The following is a 23,726-nucleotide window of genomic DNA, read 5'->3' on the forward strand; positions in this document are numbered from 1 at the left end:
ATATGGCACATTATATATGTGTGCATGTATATATAGCTCTCTGAGTGTATTTGCATGTGCACACATGTTGTCATAAGAAACATGTCACTCTAAACAAGGGCGTGGCCGAAAGACACTTACATGATTGAATAATAATTAATTGTAATAATTAATTGCTCCCTCTCTCTGGAACATCATTCCCCCAGATATTAGAATGGCCCCTCACTCTAATACTCTTCCGGAAGGCGCTAAAGACCTGGTTCTGCCAGCAGGCCTGGGGAACACAGAGTGGGATGGAGCCCATTAAGTGGCTCGTGTGATGTGTTGTTTCCGGGTCAGGCGGTAATTTTATTATATTATTTTATTGTATGATTCTCTCTTTTATTAGTTTTATTGTTTTTATATGAGGTTTCTATATTCTTGTAAGCCGCCTTGAGTCGCCATGGGAAAATAGGCGGCAATATAAATTTCCTAAATAAATAAAATCTCCTCACAAACCACCCTCATACAGAAAAATACGCTAGCCCTTAAAATATACAACTTTCTTCCAGCAATAATTCAAAGAAGACTGGGGTGGAGGAGAAGCTAGATATTGGGAAAGAGCCGCCTGTGGTGAGACTCGAAGGTAAGAAAAGGGTCTCTGTGTGTGGGTGGGGGGGAGGGAATAAAACATAATGGCAATTGTGGAATGATGTAATTAGGTATAAAAAGAATAAGTTCAAAAGGAAATTTATCAGGAAAACAGCCCCCACCCAAGCAGTGGATAATTTTCACCTTATATTTCAAGGCATTTACCATCTTCAGCAATATAGCCTCCTCTCTATTCACTCATAATCCCAATTCATTAAGAACGTATAAGGTAAATGATAGATTTTCAATATTTTACCCTTTTAAGAAAAAAATATTTTTCCTAAGAAATACCTATTCTGTCCTTTATTTCAATAACTTCAGTAACGTCTCCAGGCTCTCCAATGCCAGCAGCATTGATTGCTCTGACTCTAAATCGGTAGAAGCCTCCTTCTTTTAATCCTGCCACAACAAACTTGGTTCCTCTTATTTCTTTATCTTTTGCCTGAAAATGAAAAATAACATAAAGTCACCTATGACATTTCCTGCAGGGCAGAACAACTAGAACAGAAGGGAATATGGGCGGCTCTGATATTGGCATGCACGTTTCTTTATAGAGCAATTGACTGTAAAGTTCCGAATCAGGAAAAATTCATTAATAATGAATAAAAGATGAAATCACCATCTTTATCTCCAAGGCACATAATATGTGGGTAACCTTTCTCAATTAAATTCTTAGATAAATTGTATACAGTCATAGTTTCTCCACAAGTGTCTCTAATTCACAAAGAAAGCTAAATATGTATGTGCTATTGCATTAAACGCATATGCCATTTAAAAAAATACAGTCTTATTCTAGACATTCAGATGAATTGCATGTAAAATGTGATTTAAGAGTGATGCTAGTCACAGCTAGTAATTCTAAAATTAGAGGTTTATTTTTCTAACTTCGAGTACTTCCTCGGATAATTGGTTTGATTAATATTTCGGTACAGAAACAGTAATGCAGCTGATGTAACATAAGGGGTTTGTCTGTGTACAGAAAGCATTGTCTTCCTCTTTTCTATTTCTTTTCAGGTTTAACTGGCCTTGTCTGATACAAATGCCTTTCATCTTTTCTCTTTGTTGCTCTTGCTCCATAGGTTACCCATCTTTCTGTAAAAGCTTCCCAAAGAGACCCAAAGCAGTGATCCTGCTGCTATGAGGTCAGACTGATGAAGCAGAGACATCTTGGAGGATAGAGGTCAGTGCTCATCATTACTTCCTGAATATGTCCAACTAACAAGCCCTTCCGTAAGGTGTCAGAAATACATTTTCATGGTGTCTCATTACTTACCTTTTCCCATTCTTCCTTCCCTTCCTCTTTAAATTCAACAAGGTAACCAGTAACTTTAGAGCCACCATCTTTTAATGGTGGAGCCCACTCAAGATCAACTGATGATTTTGTCCAGTCAGTGACCTTTGGAATTGGAGGGCCAGGTGGAGCTGAAAAACACAAGAAAATTTATTTATAATAAGCATCTACTGCCAGCTGTTTGATAAGGCCTCCCTTCTGCAACCCAACAAGACAGACATAGACTTCAGAGGATAATTAGAACTGCAGAAAAAACAATTACTACCAACCTGCCTTTCATTGAGGACCCCTACACTGCACGAGTCAAAAAGAGGGCTGTGAAAATATTTACAGACCCCTCGCATCCTGGACATAAACTGTTTTAACTCTTACCCTCAAAATGATGCTATAGAGCACTGCACACAAGAGAGCTAGACACAAGGACAGTTTTTCCCCGAACGCCATCACTCTGCTAAACAAATAATTCCCTCACCACTGTCAAACCATTCACTAAGGCTGCATTACTATTACTATTAGTCTTCTCATCGTTCCTATCACCCATCTCTTCCCACTTATGACTATATGACTGTAACTTTGTTGCTTGTATCCTTACCATTTATATTGATTGTTTCCTAGTATGATTTGATTGCTTATTTGTACCCTATGACTATCATTAAGTATTGTACCTTATGATTTGTGACGAAGGTACATTTTCTTTCCTTTTATGTACACTGAGAGCATACTGTATGCACCAAAGACAAATTCCTTGCGTGTCCAATCACACTTGGTCAATAAAGAATTCTATTCTATTCTATTCTTTCCCTCTTTTCGTACAAAACAAAAAACAATTGAAGCAATTTACCAATTGGATCCCTTGCAGTGACTGGATCAGAAGGCATGCTTGGTGGACCGACACCAGCAGCATTGATAGCATATACACGGAACTGATAATCTGAACCTTCAATGAGGCCAGGTACTTTGTAAGAAACACCAAGGGTCATAGGCTTAATAGGATCACGGTTAACTCTTGTCCATCTCTTTCCAGTGGTTTCTTTGCGTTCCAGCCAGTAGCCTGTCACGGGAGAGCCTCCATCATATTCTGGCTCCTCCCAGTTGACAGTCATTGAGTCATGTGTGACACTGCTTACTGTTGGCTTGTCACAAATTCCAGGAACAGCTAGGGGAAAAAAAAGATACATATTGTAAAATAAAGTACTACTGCTCATTTTTTGCAAAATATTTTGCAGCTTTTACTTGGAACTGTGCGGAATAAGAGGGATTGAGATATCTAGCTGTAACTCACATCTCTCAAATTCTCCTACTTACTGAACCATTATCAGCAATTGGGAAAGCACAATTTTTAAAACTGCCTTTTTCAAACTAGAGGAGTCAATATAATTATTGCATTCTCTGCTAACCACCATCATTTCACGTGTGATGATGGTTCAACAGATCCCAAGAGCAGCATGGCTGGTTCCTAATGTTGGGGCAAACTGGATTTTCTTTGTTCCAACACTGTACTTAATGATGCATAATAAAGTATACAGATGCTAATTCAGAAATCTTAATTAAGTTTTTACTGATAAAAATTAAAGAGGTTATCTAGAATAGAATATGTACAATTAATTAAAATATACAATTTTACCTATAATAAAATACGAACAATAAATAAAGTAAAATTATACAATTCAAAATTGAGAGTTGATATAAAATTAAGGTGAATTTTAAGAAACTATAAAAGTTATGTAAAGAAAAATATTTTTGAAGACTTTAAATAATCATTATAAATACATTTGAAATAACTCTTGGTTTGTAGTGTTTTGATACAACTCTGGTTTGTGATGATCACAGTGATTAATTCTGATTCCTCTTCAGTTATGTTTTCCAGATAAATCTGTTTGAAACAAAATCTGTACTTACTGAAAAGATTCCTTGCTGTTTCAGGTTCACTATCAAGAGGTTCTCCAACGCCATATTTATTCTGTGCCATAATGCGGAAGATATATTGATGACCTTCAACCAGCTTGGGAACTGTGAAAATGCATTCCTTAGGTTCTTTGGTAACGTTGATCCATGTCCTTCTATTTGCTTCCCTTTTTTCAATGACATAGTTTGTTATTTTAGAGCCACCATCGTCTTTTGGAGGTAGCCAAGACAATGTCATCTGATCAGCTGAAATAGATTCAAATTTAATGGGTCCTTCTGGTGGTCCAGGGCGACCTGAAAAATATATTTGATAAAGTGAAGCAAATTGTAAAATTAAGTAATAAACTGTAAATTAGATTGTCAAAACTAAAAGTGATTATTATTTACCTAGAACATTTAGTCTCATCTCCTTTGCAGCTGTTCCAAAATTATTGACAGCAGTTATGGTGTACAAGCCTGTATCCTTTCTGCGAGACTGTTGTATCACCAACGTGCAAGAGTCTTCACCCACAGCTTTATTGACGTGTTGATCGTATATCACTGGTAGTTTGTCATCTGGTGTCTTTGGATGAGCTTTGGCCCAAGTCAATGCAGGGAAAGGCACACCCTTCACTTTAGCTACAATGTTAATATCTGTTCCTTCTTCTGCCTCCATAAACTCATTGAGTTCAATTGATGGAGGACCTACAAACAAAAAAATATTCTATCAATGCAAAGGACATGGAGGTAAAAGTATTTTTACTTGAATTTTGAAGCAAAAAAACAACTGATTGTTTCTCAATACTTTATTTTCTAACAAGTAGCAAAATATAATAGTAACAGTGCTAACCCAGTTAATTTTCTTATATACATTTTGTTACACCCATTAATCATTATTTACATCTTTGTCATTGCAGCTATTAGAAGAATTGAAACAATGCCCATAGTTGGTTTTTATTTTTTGGGATGGGGGAGAGAGTATTTTATATTTTCTTTAGATTCACTGCCATCTCTTTTTATATGCTATGTATTTTTTTGTATCATAGTTCACTTCATTAATATTAAGTTTTGAAAGATCTTTAAATTTTTGTGATTTTGACATTCATACTATGAGTACTTGGTCATTTTTAGTGTTCTATATACTTTATATAACAGCATACAAATTACATAGATTTATATAGCACTACATTCATAGTTGATTTTGTAATCCTAATTATATTTCTAAATTTAATAGTATTGGTAGTATATCTTTATATTTGTGTTAGCACCTCAAATTTTGGTTATTTTTACAATAAGTAGATTAACCCATTGGCACAATGGGATAGCTTTAATTTTAGCTTTGAATAGAGCCATGGTGGTGCAGTGGTTAGAATACATTATTGTAGGCTAATTCTATCACCTGCCAGCAGTTCGTTTCCCACCAACTCAGGTTGAATTAGTCTTTCCTCCTTCCGAGCTCGTAAAATGAGAACTCAGAATGTTGGGGGTAATACACTAACTTTGTAAACCGCTTAGAGAGGGCTATAAAGTTATGGTGTACAAGCCTGTATCCTTGGTATACAGTGGTATATAAGTCTAAGTGCTATTGCTATAAATTTTATTGATCAATGGCTGAAATAAACAATGGTGATGATACTTACATGTCTGATCTTTGATAACAATAGGTCCAACTGTAGCTGATGGTCTGCTAGGACCTGCTTCGTTTACTGCTTTCACTCTGAATTCATATTCATCACCTTCATTAAGGTCCTCAACTGTAAACTTTGTTTCTTCCACATCACGTTTATTGCACTGGCGCCAGGCTTCCTTGCCTTGACCTGTCCGATCCCAACGAAGGCACTCGATATTGTAATGTGTCACAGGAGCACCCCCATCGTTCTTTGGAGGTTTCCAAGTCAAGCTGGCAGAGTTCTTAGTGACAACACCAATCTTAAGTTTGATCGGCGGATCAGGAGGTTCTTAAAAAAAAAAGGAACAAGTAGAGCAGAGTAAGCATTGGTAAACATTACATTATGCTAATAAAAGCAAGTTTTTCGCTTTGATTTAACTCACGGATGGGATCTCTTGCTGTGGTTCTCTGAATTGTATCTGCTGGTGGGCCAACACCAAAGCGGTTTTCTGCACGTACACGGAAGAAATATTGTTGTCCAGCTATGAGATCAGGTATAATTAATGATGTTCCAGCACAGTTTGCATTCACCTTGGTCCAGGCTTTCCCTTCAACAGTTCTCTTCTCTATAATATAATTTCTGATTCTGTCTCCACCATCATTGTCTGGCATTTTCCATGAAAGTTTACAGTTGCACCTTGTTATATCACTTACTTTCAGGTCTTTAGGTGGCCCAGGAACATCTATCAACGAGAAAACACCAGGTAATTTTATAAAGCTGTATTTTAATCCGCAGTACTGGAGAATCAGTGCAAAATGAAGATTCAATAAACTTACCAAGAACATTCACCCTCACATTTACAGTTTTCTGTCCTGCTTTATTTTTGGCTGTAATGCTATATTTTCCAGAATGACCTCTGTTACACTCAGGAATAGTAATTTCCGAAGTGGTATCAGTTGATTTCACCTATGTAGACAAAATCAAAATGAACTCACAGATTATTTTTAAAAAATAAAGCAGTTAACTCTTATAATAGTGAATATAATGATATATAAATTTATTTAAATTGAAATAAAAATTAAATGTAGTGAATTCAAATGTAACATTATTTCTTACCGTAGCATCTTCGGGTATATTATGTCCATCCTTTAAATAAAAGAGAGAACAGTAAATCTAAAGATATTTAAATAAATGTAGTTAAAATTTAGAAAGTGTAATTTTCTTTCTCTCTGACCTTTGCTGCTTTCTTTGCATCTCCTTCAAATTCCCAAGTTACTTTGGGAACTGGGCGTCCTTTAATAATTGCTGGGATTTTGATTGTCGAGCCAGTACGACAAGAAAGCAAATCTTGTGCTTTCACATCAATAAATATTTCTGGCTCTTCTACAAGATATAAATCACATAATTGAAAATCTATTTATAATCATTCGAGTTATGCATTTTTCTCATGGAAAATATACATGTATAAGAGAGCTAGGCCTCCCATTTTAACAAAGTTCTAGGGCTGCTTGGAAAAATATAAAATATAATACGTTGGAACATTAATAGCAGATATAGCTCTTTGGAGAAGGAATCACAGAAATTCTAGACACCATTCACCTCTCCTAAATTCACAATAAAACGTTGGGCAGCTACTCTGGAATCTCCATTCACATGTTATTCGATCGTTCATACTCTGACTTTATTTCACGTTGTAACACAAAATATTCCAGAATGCTTACCTAGAATTTCTTTGCATGGTATTTCTGAGGTAGCAAGACTTGGCTCTGATTCTCCTGCAGCATTGACAGCTTTTACTCTAAATCTGTACTTTCTTAGCTCTTTCAGGTTGGGCACAGTACATTCACAGGTTGGGAACAGCTTGTCTGGCTCATTTACATTCTTCCAATCCAAAGTACCTTCTTCTTGCATTTCAACAATATAACCTTTAATAGGACTGCCGCCATCTTTTTGTGGAGGTTTCCATGCGAGAGATATTGTTGACTTAGTTCTATCTTTGACATCTGGGCAGGATGGTGCACCAGGAGGAACTATTGGGTAAATGTAAAATGTTCTGAATGAGAATTATGTATTTTACTTGGCTGAGGTAAAAAAAGCCTCCCCCAACTTCAAATGTTAAAGATGTAGGCTATATATGGGTAGTCCTTGAGTTACGATCACAATAGAGCCCAAATTTTATGTTGCTAAGTGAAACATTTGTTAAGTGAGTTTGCCCCATTTTATAACTTTTCTTGCCACATTTGTTAAGTGTATCATTGCATTTGTTAAGTTGGTCATGTGGCCGTTAAGTGAATCTGGCTTCCCCCATTGACTCTGCTTGTCAGAAAGTCACAAGAGAGGAATCACGTGATTCCCGGGAAACTGCAACCATCATAAATATGAGACAGTTGCCAAGTTTCTGAATTTTGATTACATGACCATGGGGATGCTGCAATGGTTGCAAGTGTGAAAAACGGTCATAAGTCACTTTTTTTCAGTGCTGTTGTAATTTTGAACAGTCACTGTTATCAGTCAAGGACTACCTGTATTTTTCTAATAAAACAAGCAATTAAGGTGATTTGCTATAAATTATGAAGATATGTTCTTATGACAATGAGGGGAAATTCACAATATATTGCCCCCTCATACTTCATGTGCTAAAATCATAGGATGGCTATTAGACAGGTTCAGGGTGAATGAAACTGAATGTCAGAGGATGTCTTTTGAAATCATGTAACACTTAATACTCTCTGTACTGTATACTCACAGATTGGATCTGCAGCTTCAACAAGATCTGATGGTTCACTGGGAGGACCAATTCCAGCAATGTTAACAGCCATCGCCCTGAACTGATATTTTACTCCTTCAAGCAAACGCAAGACATTGAATTCCAATCCTTTCACTGAAGGTTTTGTTACAGGTGCTCTGTTGACACGAGACCAATAGACACCTCCTTCTTCTTTCTTCTCTAGCCAATAGCCAGTAATCGGTGCTCCACCATTATCCAAAGGAGGTGTCCATGTTATAAGCATGGATGATCTAGTATGATCTATGACTTTTGGTTTTCCAGGCGGCCCAGGGAGTCCATAAGGATCCTTGATGACCACTTTCTCTGAAAGACATTCATCACTTGTTCCATACCGGTTTACAGCCCTAACTCTAAACTGATATTGACCATTGGTTATCAGTTTATAGACCTGAAAAATGTAACAAAAAGCACAAAATAGCATGTGTCATTAATTGGAAAATTAAACATTTGGGTTATTTCCACAAATTTCAAGACAGCGTATTAAAAGCCATTAGACAAGATTTGGTCGTGCTAGGTACTTTTGTTTAACAATATTCAGAATAGTTTTAAAAAATCAGTCTGAAAAATTGTTTGGATATGCTTTACATCAATAATTTGAAAGTATTTTGTAATGATAAACTCAAGCACTACATATTATTTATAAGTAGCAGTTCTAACATATGGTAGCTTATTCCAAGCTGACGTTGCATTAAAAGATCTCCTAGCCCTGAATTTAATCAAAATACAATAAAAAGTTGTTTTAATGCTTGTCTTTATTTGCATTCAGTCTCTTGAAACCATGCATTTTTCTTCAAAATCAAATTTACCCCAAATCGTCTGTCTACCACAGTGCTGGATACTTCCTCCCAATCTACTTTCTTCTTGCTTGCATCTCGCTTCTCAATAATGTAGTGGGTAATTTCACTGCCACCATTATCAAGTGGAGCATCCCAGGTTAAACAGCAAGATTCAGCCTTGATGTCAGAAACGGCGAGGTTTCTTGGTGGAGAAGGACGATCTAGATAAAGCCAATTTCAACACCATGTTATATCAGAACAAAGGGGAGACATTGTTAATCTCTGAAAGCAGCTCATCAGATACTTACCAAATACTTCAAGGTGAACGTTGCGGAATGCGGAGCCCAAACGATTGGAAGCTGTAACTGTGTAAGTGCCTTTATCATTTCTAACTACTTTAGGCATACTGAGCTCAGTTTTGGCCTCTGTTCTAGATAGTTCCTTTTTGGTGATCTTAAGGGCATCTGATGTTTTCTCAATGGGAACCTCATTTTTGGACCATTCAATCTTTGGCATTGGAAGACCCGTTACATCAGCAGGCATGTTCACCGGTTGCCCTGCCATGACTTTGATAGTATCTCCCCTAACGGCCAGGCGCAATGTCACTGTTGGAGGTTCTGAAAAGGAAATCCCCACAATCAATAACAATGCAGTTCTTTAAAATATACTAGCTGATAACCTAGCATTGCCCAGGTATTTATTTATCCTAATCCTGTATTAGACAGGATTTCTAAGATTGGATTTTCCCTCTTACCAGAGAGAGCCCCCTTGTAGAGTACTGTGAAGCTGTTACCATGGCAACTCCACTGCGTATGATATGGTAAAAGCCATTTTAAGGCACAACAGGCTGTATCTTAACAGAATACACACCATAAGAGGTGTTAGGGGTGTTTTACCCCCACAGTACTTGTTTCTAGAGAGTAAGTTATCTGTGTACCAACTTTGGTTGACATTGCTCGAGATATTCCAGAGTTATTCTCTGGAGTTATACACACACACACAGCCATTTTTTAATATATAGATTAAAGATTAATAATTATTAACAGAACCTCTGTTCTTGTAATTATTATCCCAATTAAAGTTGAGGTATAATTATTAAAGCACTTCACCTTCATCATCTTGTATGACAACGTTGAGAGGCAGTGAAGGTTCACTTTCTCCAATTTCATTGACTGCCTTGACTCGGAATTCATACATATGCAAATCGGCAAGATTATCCACAAGAAGGGAGGTGGCTCGGCAAGGTGTTTTGTTGACTCTTTCAAATTCAGTTGAGTCATGTCTTCTCTTGTCCACAAGATAGCCAATGATAGGGCTGCCGCCATCATTACGAGGGGGCTTCCAGTCAAGGGTTATTGATGATTTTGTTCTCTCGGTATACATGAACCTCTCAGGGGCAGTTGGAGGGCCTATTGTGAGAAATTATAGTGATAGGCTTAATTCACAATCTTAAACATGAGTCAGCAGTGTGCAGCAGCTGCCAAAAAGGCTAATACAACCCTTGGTTGTATAAAGGCATAGAATCAAAATCACGTGAACTATTAGTACTGTTTTATAAAGCCTCAGGACAAGAAACAGTGGACAAACAATCAAGGAGAGAAGCAACGTGGAATTAAAGAGAAACTTCTAATAGTGAGAATAATTAACCAGTGGAACAGCTTGCCATCAAAAGTTGTGGTTGCTTTATCAGTGGAGGTTTTTAAGAAGAGACTGGACAGTCACTTGTCTGAAATGGTATTGGGTCTCCTGCTTTAGCAGCAGGTTGGACTAGAAGACCTTGAAGGTCCCTTCCAGCTCGCTTCTGATTGACTGAACTTGCACTGGAAGAAAGTTTTTTAAATCACATCTGTGATTATGTAGTAGTATGACTTACAATTAAAGGCATGAAAAATTTAACTAATGAATTCATTTGGTATTATATTCCTATTTTCAGAGAATTAGACACATAGATTATTCTGCCCATGTTAATGTACTTTTGAAGATTTCTCTGCCCCACCACTCAGTTATAACTCCAAAAAACCCTTTGATAAAAGAAGGCATTGACAGAATCAGCCAAGAGACAGCTTTTATATTACAATTACGATGTTATGATTAAGGATAGGTCGTTGTGCATTCACCAAATCTTGGAAAGAGTATAAAAGTGTACCCTGTATCTACAAGGAACATAATTAACATTTCTGTCTTCATGATAATTTGAATGTGAAAATATTGATATTTCTAGTTTCCTCTTGGTCTCAAGCGTTTTGATATTCCAATAGATATTTTACCTATATTCTATGTGAGTTCCAAATTTATTCCCCAGGCTATTAGGATAAATTAATTTGTGACCTACTGTATTTCTTTAGTTTGGTGCTTAATAATAAATACTCTAAATTAGAAATAAGCGGAGTTCAGCCTTTCTGAATTTATTTACATTTACATTTCAAGAAAAACCCCAAGATCCAACAAACAGAGACAACTGCAAAAAGCATACAACAAAGACCAGGGGTAGGATGTTTGGGGGGCAAATATGCTTTCACTATCAGAACTAGATTGAACTCACAATATTTTTACACAAAATATATTGTGATTATTATTTAACTGGAAAGCATGAGTGATCTATTCTGAGTCGCCCAGAGAACAACCTGGAGATCTGTTTCTGCCCAATCCTGCTTGCAGTATGTTTATGAACTGAAGGACATATAAAAGATAGATAGGCTGTTTGGATTTATTTAGATTTATATTTATTTATTTTGGCAGTAGTTCCTTCCTGGACCATTTAAATCACTAGGAAAATAGTCTGTCTCGCCCAAAAGCAACCAATATACATGTATCATTACATTGTAGATATTAGTAATGCGGAAACAGCTCTTTTGATAGGACTATGGTATTCTTCCAAGAAATGCATGTGTCCTAGCTATAACTGTGAAAAAAAAATAGTCCGGTGACTTTTTTCAACAGGAAAAATCTTGGTATTATAAATGGATATAAATATTTCACAGTTGAAATTAAGAGTCAAATTATCCCTCAAACACCCTCATGGGTCATATTAACAAAAAAAAAATACCTTTGGGATCAACAGCAAGTAGTGGTCCAAGTTCAACTGGTGGACCACAGCCAAACTTGTTCTTGGCGGATACCCGGAATTTATATTCTTGCCCTTCTACAAGACCAGTAATGTCACATTTTGATCTATCGGTATCCACAGCGAGTCTCCAAGTATGCATTTTGGCGTCTTTCCTCTCTACGATGAAGCCTATAATCTCACTTCCTCCATCGTCTTTGGGATCATCCCAGTTAAGGAGACACATTTTTCTGTTCACCACAACAGGATGCAGATCAGTTACTGGCCCAGGAACGTCTGAAAAAAGAAGACACAAAATATAATAACAAAGCCACAAACACCTCCTCAAATCATTTCATAAAATCCAGCATTTCTTACCAAATATTTCTGCTCTGGTTGCAGCCGATTTGGAGCCACTCTCATTAGTCGCAGTAATCACATATCTTCCGTGGTCTTTCCTGAGTGCATTTTTGATACTTAATACTGATGAAGTGCCAACGTTCTCAATCACCACTCGCTCCGTGTCAATTTTCCCATCCTCTAAAGTCCACACAATTGTAGGATGAGGACGCCCAGTAACAGTAGCAGGCAGTGTAAGGGTTTGACCTGCCAGTATCTGAACACCTTGCTTGACAGAAACATCTAGTTCCACAGTGGGAGGTTCTATAGTCAGAAAAAAGAAAAGAGCATTGATTATTTCATAATGACAGTAATTATTTTCACACCGGGATGTATTTCAATGTAAATAAAAACAATACCTTTAGGTTCTGCAACAGTTACAGGTTCTGTTTCTCCAGGAGGCCCTTCCCCAGCAATATTAAGAGCAGTCACACGAAGTTTGTAATCAGCACCTTCTCTGATTCCTTTAACTAGGTAGCTTAGAACCTTCACAGGTTTCTCTGTGCAACGGGACCATTCATTGGAACCCAGAAATAGCTTATAAACATGGTAACCAGTGATGTCTCCACCTCCATTGTATAGTGGAGCATCCCACGCTAGGTCAATAGATGTTGAACTTGTGTCAAGGATTCTTGGAATAGGTGGGCCAGGTGGTACTAAAGAAAATAAATATGTAAATCAAATTAGCAGCTAGTAATTTAAAGCTACCTTACTTTAACTAGTGAGAACTGTATTTATTAAAGAACTTACATATTGGATCTTGTGCAATCTTAGGATCTGATGGGGGGCTAAATTTGCCAGGACCAGCTGCATTTTCAGCACAAACTCTGAAAACGTACGTTAATCCTTCCAACAATCCTTCAACTCTTGTTTCCAGAGCGTTTATACGATCTTTATTCACCCGAGCCCAATGTGTGCCATTGATTTCACGTTTTTCAATCCAGTATCCCAGAATGGGGCTGCCGTTGTCTTTAGGCTCATTCCATTTAACCAACATACTACTGCTGCTAGGTTCCTCTACTAAAGGTTTATCAGGTGCATCAGGAGGACCTATACACAAGGAAATAAGCGGATTTTTAATGCCAGAACATACATATTTGAAATTTCATGCGAGAATTTTTAATTGACATATGGAGTATTTACATTATTCATAAGATGTTCAATACAGTCCTACAGAAATTCATCAAGGGCTCAGCCTGGTGATCTTTTATTTGGAATGTCATTTGCTAAATGCAGTGGAGTTTTACCAGTGGTTACCATGAAATAAAGTGTCCATGATTTCCACACTATTTATTTTGAAATACATCTCTCAATTCTCCACTAATATGGGGTGGTTCTCATTTAAGAGAAAATGGCTTATGATATCCTATTAATCAGTTCATATATTGATGGTCACAAAGCTCATCTCTAATTAATGAAACATAATTCCACTAAATGAGACTTTCACAACAATACACAAAACCGAAGAGGAAGCCGACCTCTGAACCAAAGTTTTAATATTAACATATAACAGATGCGACAACATGCATGGTCTTGGAGGAGAATGATGAATTGTTTCTTATAAGGGTTAAGGCTTACCGAATGGATCTTTAGCTACCACAGGTTTTGAAACAGCAGGTGGTCCAGGCCCTACTCTGTTCTCCGCTTTCACACGGAAGACGTATTCTTTTCCTTCAATCAGTTTAAGGACATTATACTTGCAGTGCCTAAGTGTGGAGGTGACTGTAACCCAGCCAGTTTCAGTTTTGGCGCTGTCTTTCTTTTCCAAGACATAATTCAGGATTTCGCTACCACCGTCATCAAGAGGGGGCTCCCATTTGCAAGTGATGGAATTTTTTCTCACTTCTTCAAAAATAAAGTTGACCGGAGGTCCAGGAACATCTATTTTTAAAGCAAAAACAATGATGAACTCTTGCATGTATCATAACGTGTCTTTTGAACAAGAAGTGAAATCAATTATATACAGGGACGTACCTAAAACATTGACTTCACATGAAGCTTTAGCTACGCCATGGTCATTTTCGACTCGGATAGTGAATGTACCATGGTCTGGTCTGAGTGAATCTCGAACAACTAGGGAAGACTCTCCTTTTTTACTGTTGTCAATGCTTAGCCGCTCACTTATGGATAAATGGAAAGGCTCGTCATCTTCAGCTTCACCTTTCTTCTTCCTGGAAACCTTGACGACTCTCTTCTTAATTTCTTCGGGTCTGATGACTTCATCGTTCCATAACCAAGCAATTTCTGGGTAAGGAGAACCTGAAATCCGCGCATCTAGTGGAATATCAGCACCTTGCTTCACTTCAAGGCCGGCCTGTAAATTAGCACTAAGGGAGACCTTTGGAGCCTCTGTAATAATAATAATAATAATAATAATAATAATAATAATAATAATAATAATAATAATAATAATAATAACAACAACAACAACAACAACAACAACAACAAGCCCTAAAGGCTGTGAATAATAATAATAATAATAATAATAATAATAATAATAATAATAATAATAAATATCCAACATTAATTTATGAGTGACAATTATAGGTAGTCCTCAACTTACAACAGTTCATTTAGTGACTGAAGTTACAGCAGCACTGAAAAAAGTGACTTATTAAAAGTGTGAGTTTTTTTTTCACCCTTACAACCATTGCAGCATCCTCATAGTCACGTGATCAACATTTGGACGCATGGCAACCGACTCATATTTGTGACGGATACAATGTCCTGGGGTCGCCTTCCGTAACCTTCTGACAAGCAAAATCAATGGGGGAGCCAGATTCACTTAACAACCATGTTACTAATTTAACAATTGCAGTGATTCATTTAAAAAGTGTTGTGGCCCGCCAGCGAAGCTGGCAGCAGATTAGGACAGTGAGGAGGTTGAGGAGGAACATGGGCCAGTCCTGGAGTCTGGGGAAGGCTCTGATCAGGGCTTTGTGTCGGAGGCAGAGAGGGGGCCAGAGCCCTCTGCCAGTTATCAGCTGCCTCCAGAGTCAGACATCAATGAGGCAGAGGAACAGCTGGAGCCTGTTCCCAGTTTGCGCGTGCACAGTTGCAATTTGGAGCTCAATTGTAGTTGTAAGTCGAAGCCTACCTGTATAGCATAACATATTTTTTATGTATTAACAATAAATAAGAAGACAAAAAAATGTGTAGAACGTACCAGTAGGATCCACTGCTTTGATTAAAGGAGTAATATTAGACGGTTCACTAACTCCTGCAGCATTCTCAGCACGGGCTCGGAATTGATATTCTTTGCCTTCTTCAAGATCTTTTACAGTGTAAGTCAAAAGAGGCACTAAATAATCATTGCATCTCTCCCATTTATCACCGCCTTTAACCAGTTTTTCCAAAACATAACCCATGATTTTTGTTCCTCCATCGTACAACGGTGGCTTCCATGTCAGCGTTACTGACTTTGATGTTGGATTATGAGTCTCAAGATCAAGAGGTGGATCTGGTCGTTCTGTGTATCGAAAATTTAAAATTAAATAAATAAGCAGAAGGTATGGGGAAAAAAAAACCTTACATTTTCATTCTAAGCATTTATTCATTAACACATAGACTTACGCTTTGGATCTTCCGCAATCACTGGATTTCTCAATTCGAGGTATTCACCTCCTCCAATTTTATTGACAGCTTTAACACGGAAATAGTATTCAGCATTTGGAATAAGATCCTTTACATTCCATGCCAATTTGTTTTCACCAGACATCACCGGTATGTATGTTCTCCTCCCAGCTTCTCTTCTTTCCAACACATAGTGCAATATGGGAGTATTTCCATCAAATTCTGGCGGTTCCCAGGTAACTTTGCATGAGCTTTTCGTCACGTCACTTGCCTTAATATCTTTGCATGGTCCAGGCAGACCTAGATGAAAAAAAGCATTTGGTATTAAGTTTGAAAAGTATGCCACAAAAATTCAAAGAACGTGAAGAATACCCATACTTGTGAAAATGATAAGCCTACCAATTACAGTTCCTTAGAATAAAAGACAATTAGGCTTTTTATTTGACCTCCATCATATCTATTATATCCATTACATTAAAATTGGCTTATAAGTTCCTTCTTTCTCGACTTCTCATCTTTCTCATCTTCTCATCTTTTGTACTACCTTCTCCAATTGGTATCTTATGCTTTTCCACTTGTTGCTTGTATCTTATGATTAATTATTGTAACTATGATTTATGATTTATGACCTATCACTTTGTTGTTTGTATGTACACTGAGAGCTTATGCACCAGAGACAAATTCCTTGTGTGTCCAATAAAGAATATCACCACCACCACCACCACCACCTCCTCCTCCTCCTCCTCCTCCTCCTCTATCCTGTCCTGTCCTGTCCTGTCCTACCCGACCCTACCCGACCCTACCCGACCCTACCCTACCCTACCCGACCCTACCCGACCCTACCCTACCCAACCCTACCCGACCCTACCCTACCCTACCCGACCCTACCCGACCCTACCCGACCCTACCCGACCCTACCCTACCCGACCCTACCCTACCCGACCCTACCCAACCCTACCCTACCCAACTCTGAAAACATTGCTCCTTGCATTGGCTCAGCATTATGAACTGAATGTAAATGTCTGTTAATGGAAAAAAAACATTTACCTATTACTTTGACATTAACTGTGCCAGTAGTTGAACCCAATTTATTCTCCAAAGTAATGGTGTAAACGCCGGCATCTGCATGGACAGCATTTGTGATTTCCAGCAAGGCAGAGGTGTAGTCGCTTTTCATTGTGGTTCTGTCACCTGCTTTAAGCTCCTTCCCACTTTTATGCCATGAAATGGTTGGGGAAGGAACAGCTCTGAAGGGTACTGGAACACTTAACTTTTGACCTTCAACCACAATAATATCTGTAGTTTTTATATCAACAGTTGGATTACCTATTTAAAAATAGAGAAGAATAATCTCGGTGTTACAGAGCAGTTTTGTTGTGGCTGTAGGTTTTCCGATTGCTTTGGAAATAAATATACTTACAATCTGGATCTTTGGCCACAACGTTTTCTGAAATATCTGAAGGCTCACTAGCTCCAATAGCATTGACAGCTCTGACTCTGAGAACGTATTCTTTGTCAGGTACAATGCCTTCTTCTGCTTTGTATTTCAAGTCTTTGACCGGTCGAGAATTTATTCTCATCCATTTTTCAGTTCCTGCTTCACAGAGTTCGATATTGTATCCAATGATAGGACTTCCCCCATTTTTCTCGGGTGGTTTCCAAGCAATGGAAATGTGTTTTCTGCCTGCATCCGTAACATGCAAATCCAGAGGTGGTGAAGGAGGACCTGGCCGAATGGAGGGAAACATATTATTCGCGAGACATTTACTAAACATAAAACTGTTTGACTTAACTTAATCTTTTCTACATTATGATTTTTTATCCTAATTTACTTGTGGGATCTTCAATAGCCAGGATGTCTGTTGGTTCACTGGGATGACCACAGCCAGCCTCATTTTCAGCACGAACTTGGAACTGCACCTCTGTGCCCTCAATGACATCAGTTACTCTGAAATTGCAATCAGGTCCGGCCGTCTTGCCAGCTTTCACCCAGCGTGTGCCAAGCTTCTCTTTCTTTTCAATAACGTATCTGTATCAAGGGGAATAATACGGAATCATGCAATGAAATCAATTTGAGACCTTGAATTAAAAACAAAATTGATCTACATTGATTATTTGTTGCATCCCTGGTATAATACATATACTATTCCATGCAAATAATAAACCACAGAACCATTTAAAGGATGAGATCAGTTTCCTGCTGTGGTCTTTCCTGATGTATAATTTCAGAATCAGAATAGAGCTGGAAGAGACTATGGAGGTCCTCTTATCCAGCCCACTGCCCAAGGCAGGAGATCCTATACCATTTCAGATAAGTGACTGCCCAGTCTCTTCTTAAAAACCACCAGTGATAAAGCACCCACAACTTCTGACAGCAAATTGTTCCACTGGTTAATTGTCCTCAATGTTAGGAAGTTTCTCCTAATTCCAGGTTGCTTCTCTCCTTAATTAGTTTCCATCCATTGTTTCTTGCCCTGCCCTCTGGTGCATTGGAAAATAAGTTGACCCCCTTCTTGTGGCAACCTTTCAAATATTGGAATACTGCTATCATGCCCCCCCCCCCCCAGTCCTTCCTTTCTCTAGAAATGTTAACTCCCCAAAGGGGTTGGGCCAAGATGACATAGGGGGCTGAGAGTTGAAGTAAACTAAACTCCCCATCTCTTTGTTTTTGGGGAACAAATTCAGACCAGTTATTTGAATAGCCTATTTTCCAGCACTTGAAATAAGTACCATATAGAAAAAGGATCCAGGAAGTCGTTAGGAAGGGAACAGTTACACACTGCTCTCCATCTTCATTGTTTCCTTTCCAAACTGCAATTAACAGCAAGCCCTTGGATTGTTGGAGTGCTGTAGCACTGGAGCACTAAAAGAATTGTTCTGCCAATGATTCTATCACCTTATCTAGCAAATTAATAGTGTTCTTACCAAACTTATTTTCTAAGCACCTTGCTTGTGATTCAATTCCTATATGTCATCCTACTTACAAATTACTCCATTTACATAACTTTTAAAGTTTACTTTGGGATCCAGATAACCAACCCGATCATAAATTAGAATGCATACCGAAAATTATCATACCCCACTTTTTTTCAATCCAGAGAAAATCTTTATCACTTGGAAAATGGGTGTCTCTATTAATTACTCAACATATTTTATCTATTTTTCCATTCTTCACCTATATTTCCTACTGGTGTCTGGAAAATGGGTGCTCTGAATATACAAATTTTATTAATTCCTCTCTAATCATGTATCTGTAAATGCGTTTTTTAACATTAGCATTTTATACATAGAAAATGTAATCTCTACACCAGTGGTTCTCAACCTGTGGGTCAGGACCCCTTTGGGGGTCGAACGACCCTTTCACAGGTGTTGCCTAAGACCATCAGAAAACACATATTTTTGATGGTCTTAGGAACCGAGACACCAATTTTATGATTGGGGGTCACCACAACATGAGGAACTGTATTAAAGGGTCGCGGCATTGGGAAGGTTGAGAACCACTGCACTACACAAATATTATCTTAGATGTCTTTATTAATAATATTACCGTTGAATTGGCCTGCCACCATCATTCTTAGGTGGTTCCCATTTTAAGTCAACGTGTCTCTTTGTCACCTCAACTGGTGTAAGGGCATATGGTGCTCCAGGGGTAGCTAAAATAAATAAAATAAAATAAAATTAGAGAAACTGGTACTTTGGAAACAGGAAATAGCTCGTTGCACAAAATTTTGAACATAAATCCCGAAAACTTACTGAAAGTGTCTTTAGCTAGAACCGAGTCCTCAATTTCACAGTAATCACTCTGCCCCACTGCATTTTCAGCAGCCACACGGAATACGTAGAGAGAACCTTCGGTCAGAGGGGTCACAGTATATTTGGTGTCCTTTACTGTGGTATCTACAGTCTGCCAGCCTTTCCGGCGCACATCCCTCTTTTCCACAATGTAGTTCGTAATAGGAGAACCCCCGTCTTTTTCTGGCACGGTCCATTTAAGGTCTGCAGTGTTTTTAGTGATATTAATGACCTCGAGCCACCGTGGCGGCGAAGGGGGATCTATGAAGACATTAACAAAACAGTTTTATTTTGTGTAAAAAAAAAAAGCAATAAGAATCTATCAAGCCATGGGTTAAAGGCAAACCGTATGTCTTTATTCACTTCTCCTGAGGTCTTTATAAATCACATTACTGTTATATTGGTCTGCCACCATCATTCTTCATGGTTTTTTTTTAAAATGTAACTTTATTGGAGACGTTTTTAACAAGATTAAAAACAATATAAGTATTAGAAAAGAAACAAAAGAAGAAAGACAAGTGAACAACAAGAAAAAGAAGATTAAAAAGGAAAAAAAAAGTTCATAAAGGAATGGCTTCTAATCTTTTTGAAAGTAGTTATGAATGCATTTTGTACTTTATCCTCTTTCCAGTATAAAGGCAAGTGGGTTTTTAAAGTTTTCAAGCTCTGTTCAGCCCCAAGTAGTTACTTACTTAGCCTTTCCTTGCACAACACAGGATCGCTAGGTTCACTTGGTTCGCTTTCCCCAGCTTTGTTCACGGCTCTCACTCGGAAAGAATATTCTTGTTTCTCCATAAGTCCTTTGAGGAAATGTTCTGTCATGGGAACGCCTTCAGCCACTCTCACCCATTCATCTGTGCCAGTCTTCAACAGCTCCACCACGTAGGATTCAATTTTGGCACCCCCATCATGTTCTGGTTTTGTCCACTGTAGGAAACATGTCGTCTTGGCAACATCCTTCACCGTCGGTTTCCCGGGAGGCCACGGAGGATCTGGAAATAAGATTTGAACATTTAGATCTGGCGAGCTAACTTTAAAATCAAGAGTTTAAATGATATTATTAATCTAAGTTAATTTTTACCAATGGGATCCTTCACCAAGATTGGCTCTGTGGGTTTGCTTGGTTTTCCTGGCCCAGCAAGATTCTCTGCCAACACCCGGAACTTGTACTTCTTATGGTTTGTAAGACCCTTTACCCTAGTAATCATAAGAAAAACGTATTTCAATGTTTATTTGGCAGTAAATATTATTAAACATATATACGATGTTGCTCTATATCTTTCCACTGGTGTAAATTTAAAAAAAACAAAACCATTAATGAGAAGTTCTTGGTGCTCTCTGAGCTTGGTTGTCTGCTTGCAGACTTTTCACTACAAACACAACCATGCTCAGAGAGCACCAAGGACTCCACAGATCAATCCTGAGTTATATCTATTCCCTTTTATTGAAACATTAATACATTTACATCTCCCAATATAAATAGTATAAGGAGATTTCTTGAGGCAGAATGCTTAGGTAAAGCTTTCGCATGCCAACATGTTGTGCCATCGCTGAAGCACAATACAAAATATGTCATCGGATAATGCAGATGAACATTTTTGGATATTGCTTAATATTTTAAGGAAGGAGTTTCTCATTGCAAGGAGCATTATGTGATATTGTCTTGCTATGTATGCCGGAAATCAGAAAAGCAACTGGCGATGGCATGCATGCCCACAGAGGGGTGCCACCTCTGGCCATAGGTTTGCCATCACGACCCTATTCTCATAATATTATTACTCTGTTATTGCCAGTTGTGGATCCTACATTGCAAAGAAGATAACAATGGAGAGGATTTATCATATATGTTGCCACCAGCTTATGAGGATTCAAATAATGGAAAGCAAGATATGAATCCTCCCATACAGAATACTATATCAAGTGTATGCATTTGTTTCCATTTGAAAACATTATTTCTTTTCTGAGAGAATATAATATAAAATATATTCTGAAAGAATATAACGATCTTACTTGAATGTCGTATCTTTAACTGGTATTTTATTGCATCGAATCCATTTATCTTGATCAGGGTCAAACCGTTCAACCCAGTATCCAGTGATAGGACTGCCACCATCTTCATCTGGTTCAGTCCAAGTTAATGTTACAGAATCTTTAGTGATCTCAATAGGCTTCACACCTGTTGGAGCACCTGGTGTATCTGAACCAAGAAACACAAAGTCAGAATTAAGTCATGTACTTGTAATTTCAATGCAGATGGCTGTTGCTACTGGCTACTGCTCTGCCAAGAAAGCTGCTTACTGTATATTAATTGCCTCCAATGCATTGCCACCTTCTGCAAAAAATTAGCCCCATATTATCAGCAAGATCAAAAATGGTGGGGATGTGAGACGGTTCTCACAAAATGATTCACTGGTTGGAGTGGCTGCCCCCCCTCCCCCGAAATGGCATGCAGCAGTTTCCATGTGACCATCATACAGAGATAGGTGTAGCTGCCTTTCAGCTGAGCAAACTTACCAAATGGATATTTAGCAATCATAGGACTGGATAGTGCTGGTTCTCCAACTCCATACATGTTCTCTGCACTGACCCTGAAGATGTATTCTTTAAGGGGTGTGAGGTTTGTCACTTTGAATTTGGTTTCCTTGATGGTGGACGATAATTTGTGCCATATTTCACTGTCCGCGGCTCTTTGCTCCAGAACATAGTTTGTGATTTTGGATCCGCCATCATCGCGAGGAGGATTCCAGGTCAAAAGGCAGGACACGTTTGTTATTTCAGACACATCAAAAGCCGCTGGTGGACCAGGTTTATCTGTGGAGACATAAGAAGTGGTTTGAGCTTCCTCTTCAACTATGCAATTAGGAAGTTGCTGAGAATTAAGTCACAGAATTAGCGTACCTAGAACATTGACTTCAACAGTGGCTGTTGCCCGTCCGCTGGTATTTACAGCTTCGATAATATAGGTGCCGCTATCGCCCCTTTTGCTTTCTGCTATTATTACTGTGGAATGGTTGGGTTTGGTTTCAATGGAGATCCTTTTGTCAGGTCTCAAGATATTTTCTGCTTTTGTCCAGGTAATTCGAGGTTCAGGCTTCCCAGTTACTGTTGCAGGCAGTTCTATTTTAGTTCCAGCTTTGACAGTGATTCCAGCCAGTAATTTCACATCCAAGAAAATCTCTGGAGCCTCTGAATTACAGAGAATAAAAACAGCATGAATGAAACGTGTTACCCATCTAACGGTTCATTTCATATGGTTGCACACCTCCCCCCAATATTGTTAAGAATAAAAATTATATGTTGCTATAATATAACTCGGTAACTAATTACCCATTGCATCCACTGCCTGGATTTCATCTGTGGGATGGCTTGGTTTACTAGCTCCTTGCCTGTTCAGAGCCTTGACCCGATAAGCATACCATTCTCCTTCCTTAAGTGGTTCCACCTTCATTCTGTTAATCAGAATACCATTTCAGTTATTAGTATCATTAAGTGCCATAAGAATCATTTGTAAAAAAAATTCTACCTACTGCTGCTACTTACTTGGTCTCAATTAAGGGTTCACCGCAAGGTTCCCATTTGTCGGTGCCACGCTGGCACTTTTCAACTATGTAGCCTTTGATACGCGAGCCACCATCGTATTTAGGTGGATCCCACATCAGGAAAATGGACTTAGATGTTGGATCTCGCCACTTGACATTCTCTGGTGGATCAGGAACAGCTGTAAAAGGGAAAATGTGTTGTCTTATCATTGTGGGTGAAATGTGAATGGAAAGAAAGGTTCACTTCCACTATGTGGTATCTGGATTTTTAGTGACCTTCCTTGCCACTTTTCCCATAATAAGTTTTCCACAGTTATTGTTCTGGTAAGTCCTGCAGTCTAACAAACAGCTTTTCCAAGTATGCAGATGGATGGAGGAAATTAAAAAGCCTGTGGCGCCATCCAGAAAGTCTGCATTTGGTT

General features: G+C 38.3%; 1 protein-coding gene across 1 annotated transcript in view; it reads right to left on the minus strand.

Moving 5' to 3' along the window:
- The window catches only part of TTN (titin), a 311,080-nt gene that overhangs the window by 72,556 nt on the left and 214,798 nt on the right, over positions 1-23,726 (minus strand). Inside the window, exons 230-264 of the mRNA XM_081956298.1 lie at positions 23,306-23,483; positions 23,093-23,214; positions 22,664-22,951; positions 22,280-22,576; positions 21,776-21,962; positions 20,847-20,962; positions 20,458-20,757; positions 19,727-20,026; positions 19,521-19,626; positions 17,806-18,002; positions 17,394-17,699; positions 17,021-17,299; positions 15,974-16,273; positions 15,567-15,869; positions 14,375-14,749; positions 13,979-14,281; positions 13,151-13,450; positions 12,760-13,056; positions 12,380-12,664; positions 12,005-12,298; positions 10,068-10,367; positions 9,267-9,575; positions 8,989-9,179; positions 8,141-8,570; positions 7,116-7,424; positions 6,629-6,777; positions 6,511-6,540; positions 6,231-6,360; positions 5,837-6,136; positions 5,425-5,742; positions 4,193-4,489; positions 3,800-4,099; positions 2,742-3,056; positions 1,883-2,031; positions 901-1,051 (exon numbers count right to left, since the gene is read on the minus strand). Of these exons, the coding sequence (XP_081812424.1) occupies positions 901-1,051; positions 1,883-2,031; positions 2,742-3,056; positions 3,800-4,099; positions 4,193-4,489; positions 5,425-5,742; positions 5,837-6,136; positions 6,231-6,360; positions 6,511-6,540; positions 6,629-6,777; positions 7,116-7,424; positions 8,141-8,570; positions 8,989-9,179; positions 9,267-9,575; positions 10,068-10,367; positions 12,005-12,298; positions 12,380-12,664; positions 12,760-13,056; positions 13,151-13,450; positions 13,979-14,281; positions 14,375-14,749; positions 15,567-15,869; positions 15,974-16,273; positions 17,021-17,299; positions 17,394-17,699; positions 17,806-18,002; positions 19,521-19,626; positions 19,727-20,026; positions 20,458-20,757; positions 20,847-20,962; positions 21,776-21,962; positions 22,280-22,576; positions 22,664-22,951; positions 23,093-23,214; positions 23,306-23,483 (8,811 nt within the window). The remainder of the gene's footprint in view (positions 1-900; positions 1,052-1,882; positions 2,032-2,741; positions 3,057-3,799; positions 4,100-4,192; positions 4,490-5,424; positions 5,743-5,836; positions 6,137-6,230; positions 6,361-6,510; positions 6,541-6,628; positions 6,778-7,115; positions 7,425-8,140; positions 8,571-8,988; positions 9,180-9,266; positions 9,576-10,067; positions 10,368-12,004; positions 12,299-12,379; positions 12,665-12,759; positions 13,057-13,150; positions 13,451-13,978; positions 14,282-14,374; positions 14,750-15,566; positions 15,870-15,973; positions 16,274-17,020; positions 17,300-17,393; positions 17,700-17,805; positions 18,003-19,520; positions 19,627-19,726; positions 20,027-20,457; positions 20,758-20,846; positions 20,963-21,775; positions 21,963-22,279; positions 22,577-22,663; positions 22,952-23,092; positions 23,215-23,305; positions 23,484-23,726) is intronic.

Source organism: Natrix helvetica (genome assembly GCF_964273705.1).
Source record: "Natrix helvetica genome assembly, chromosome: 1".
NCBI classification, from domain to species: Eukaryota; Metazoa; Chordata; class Lepidosauria; order Squamata; family Natricidae; genus Natrix; species Natrix helvetica.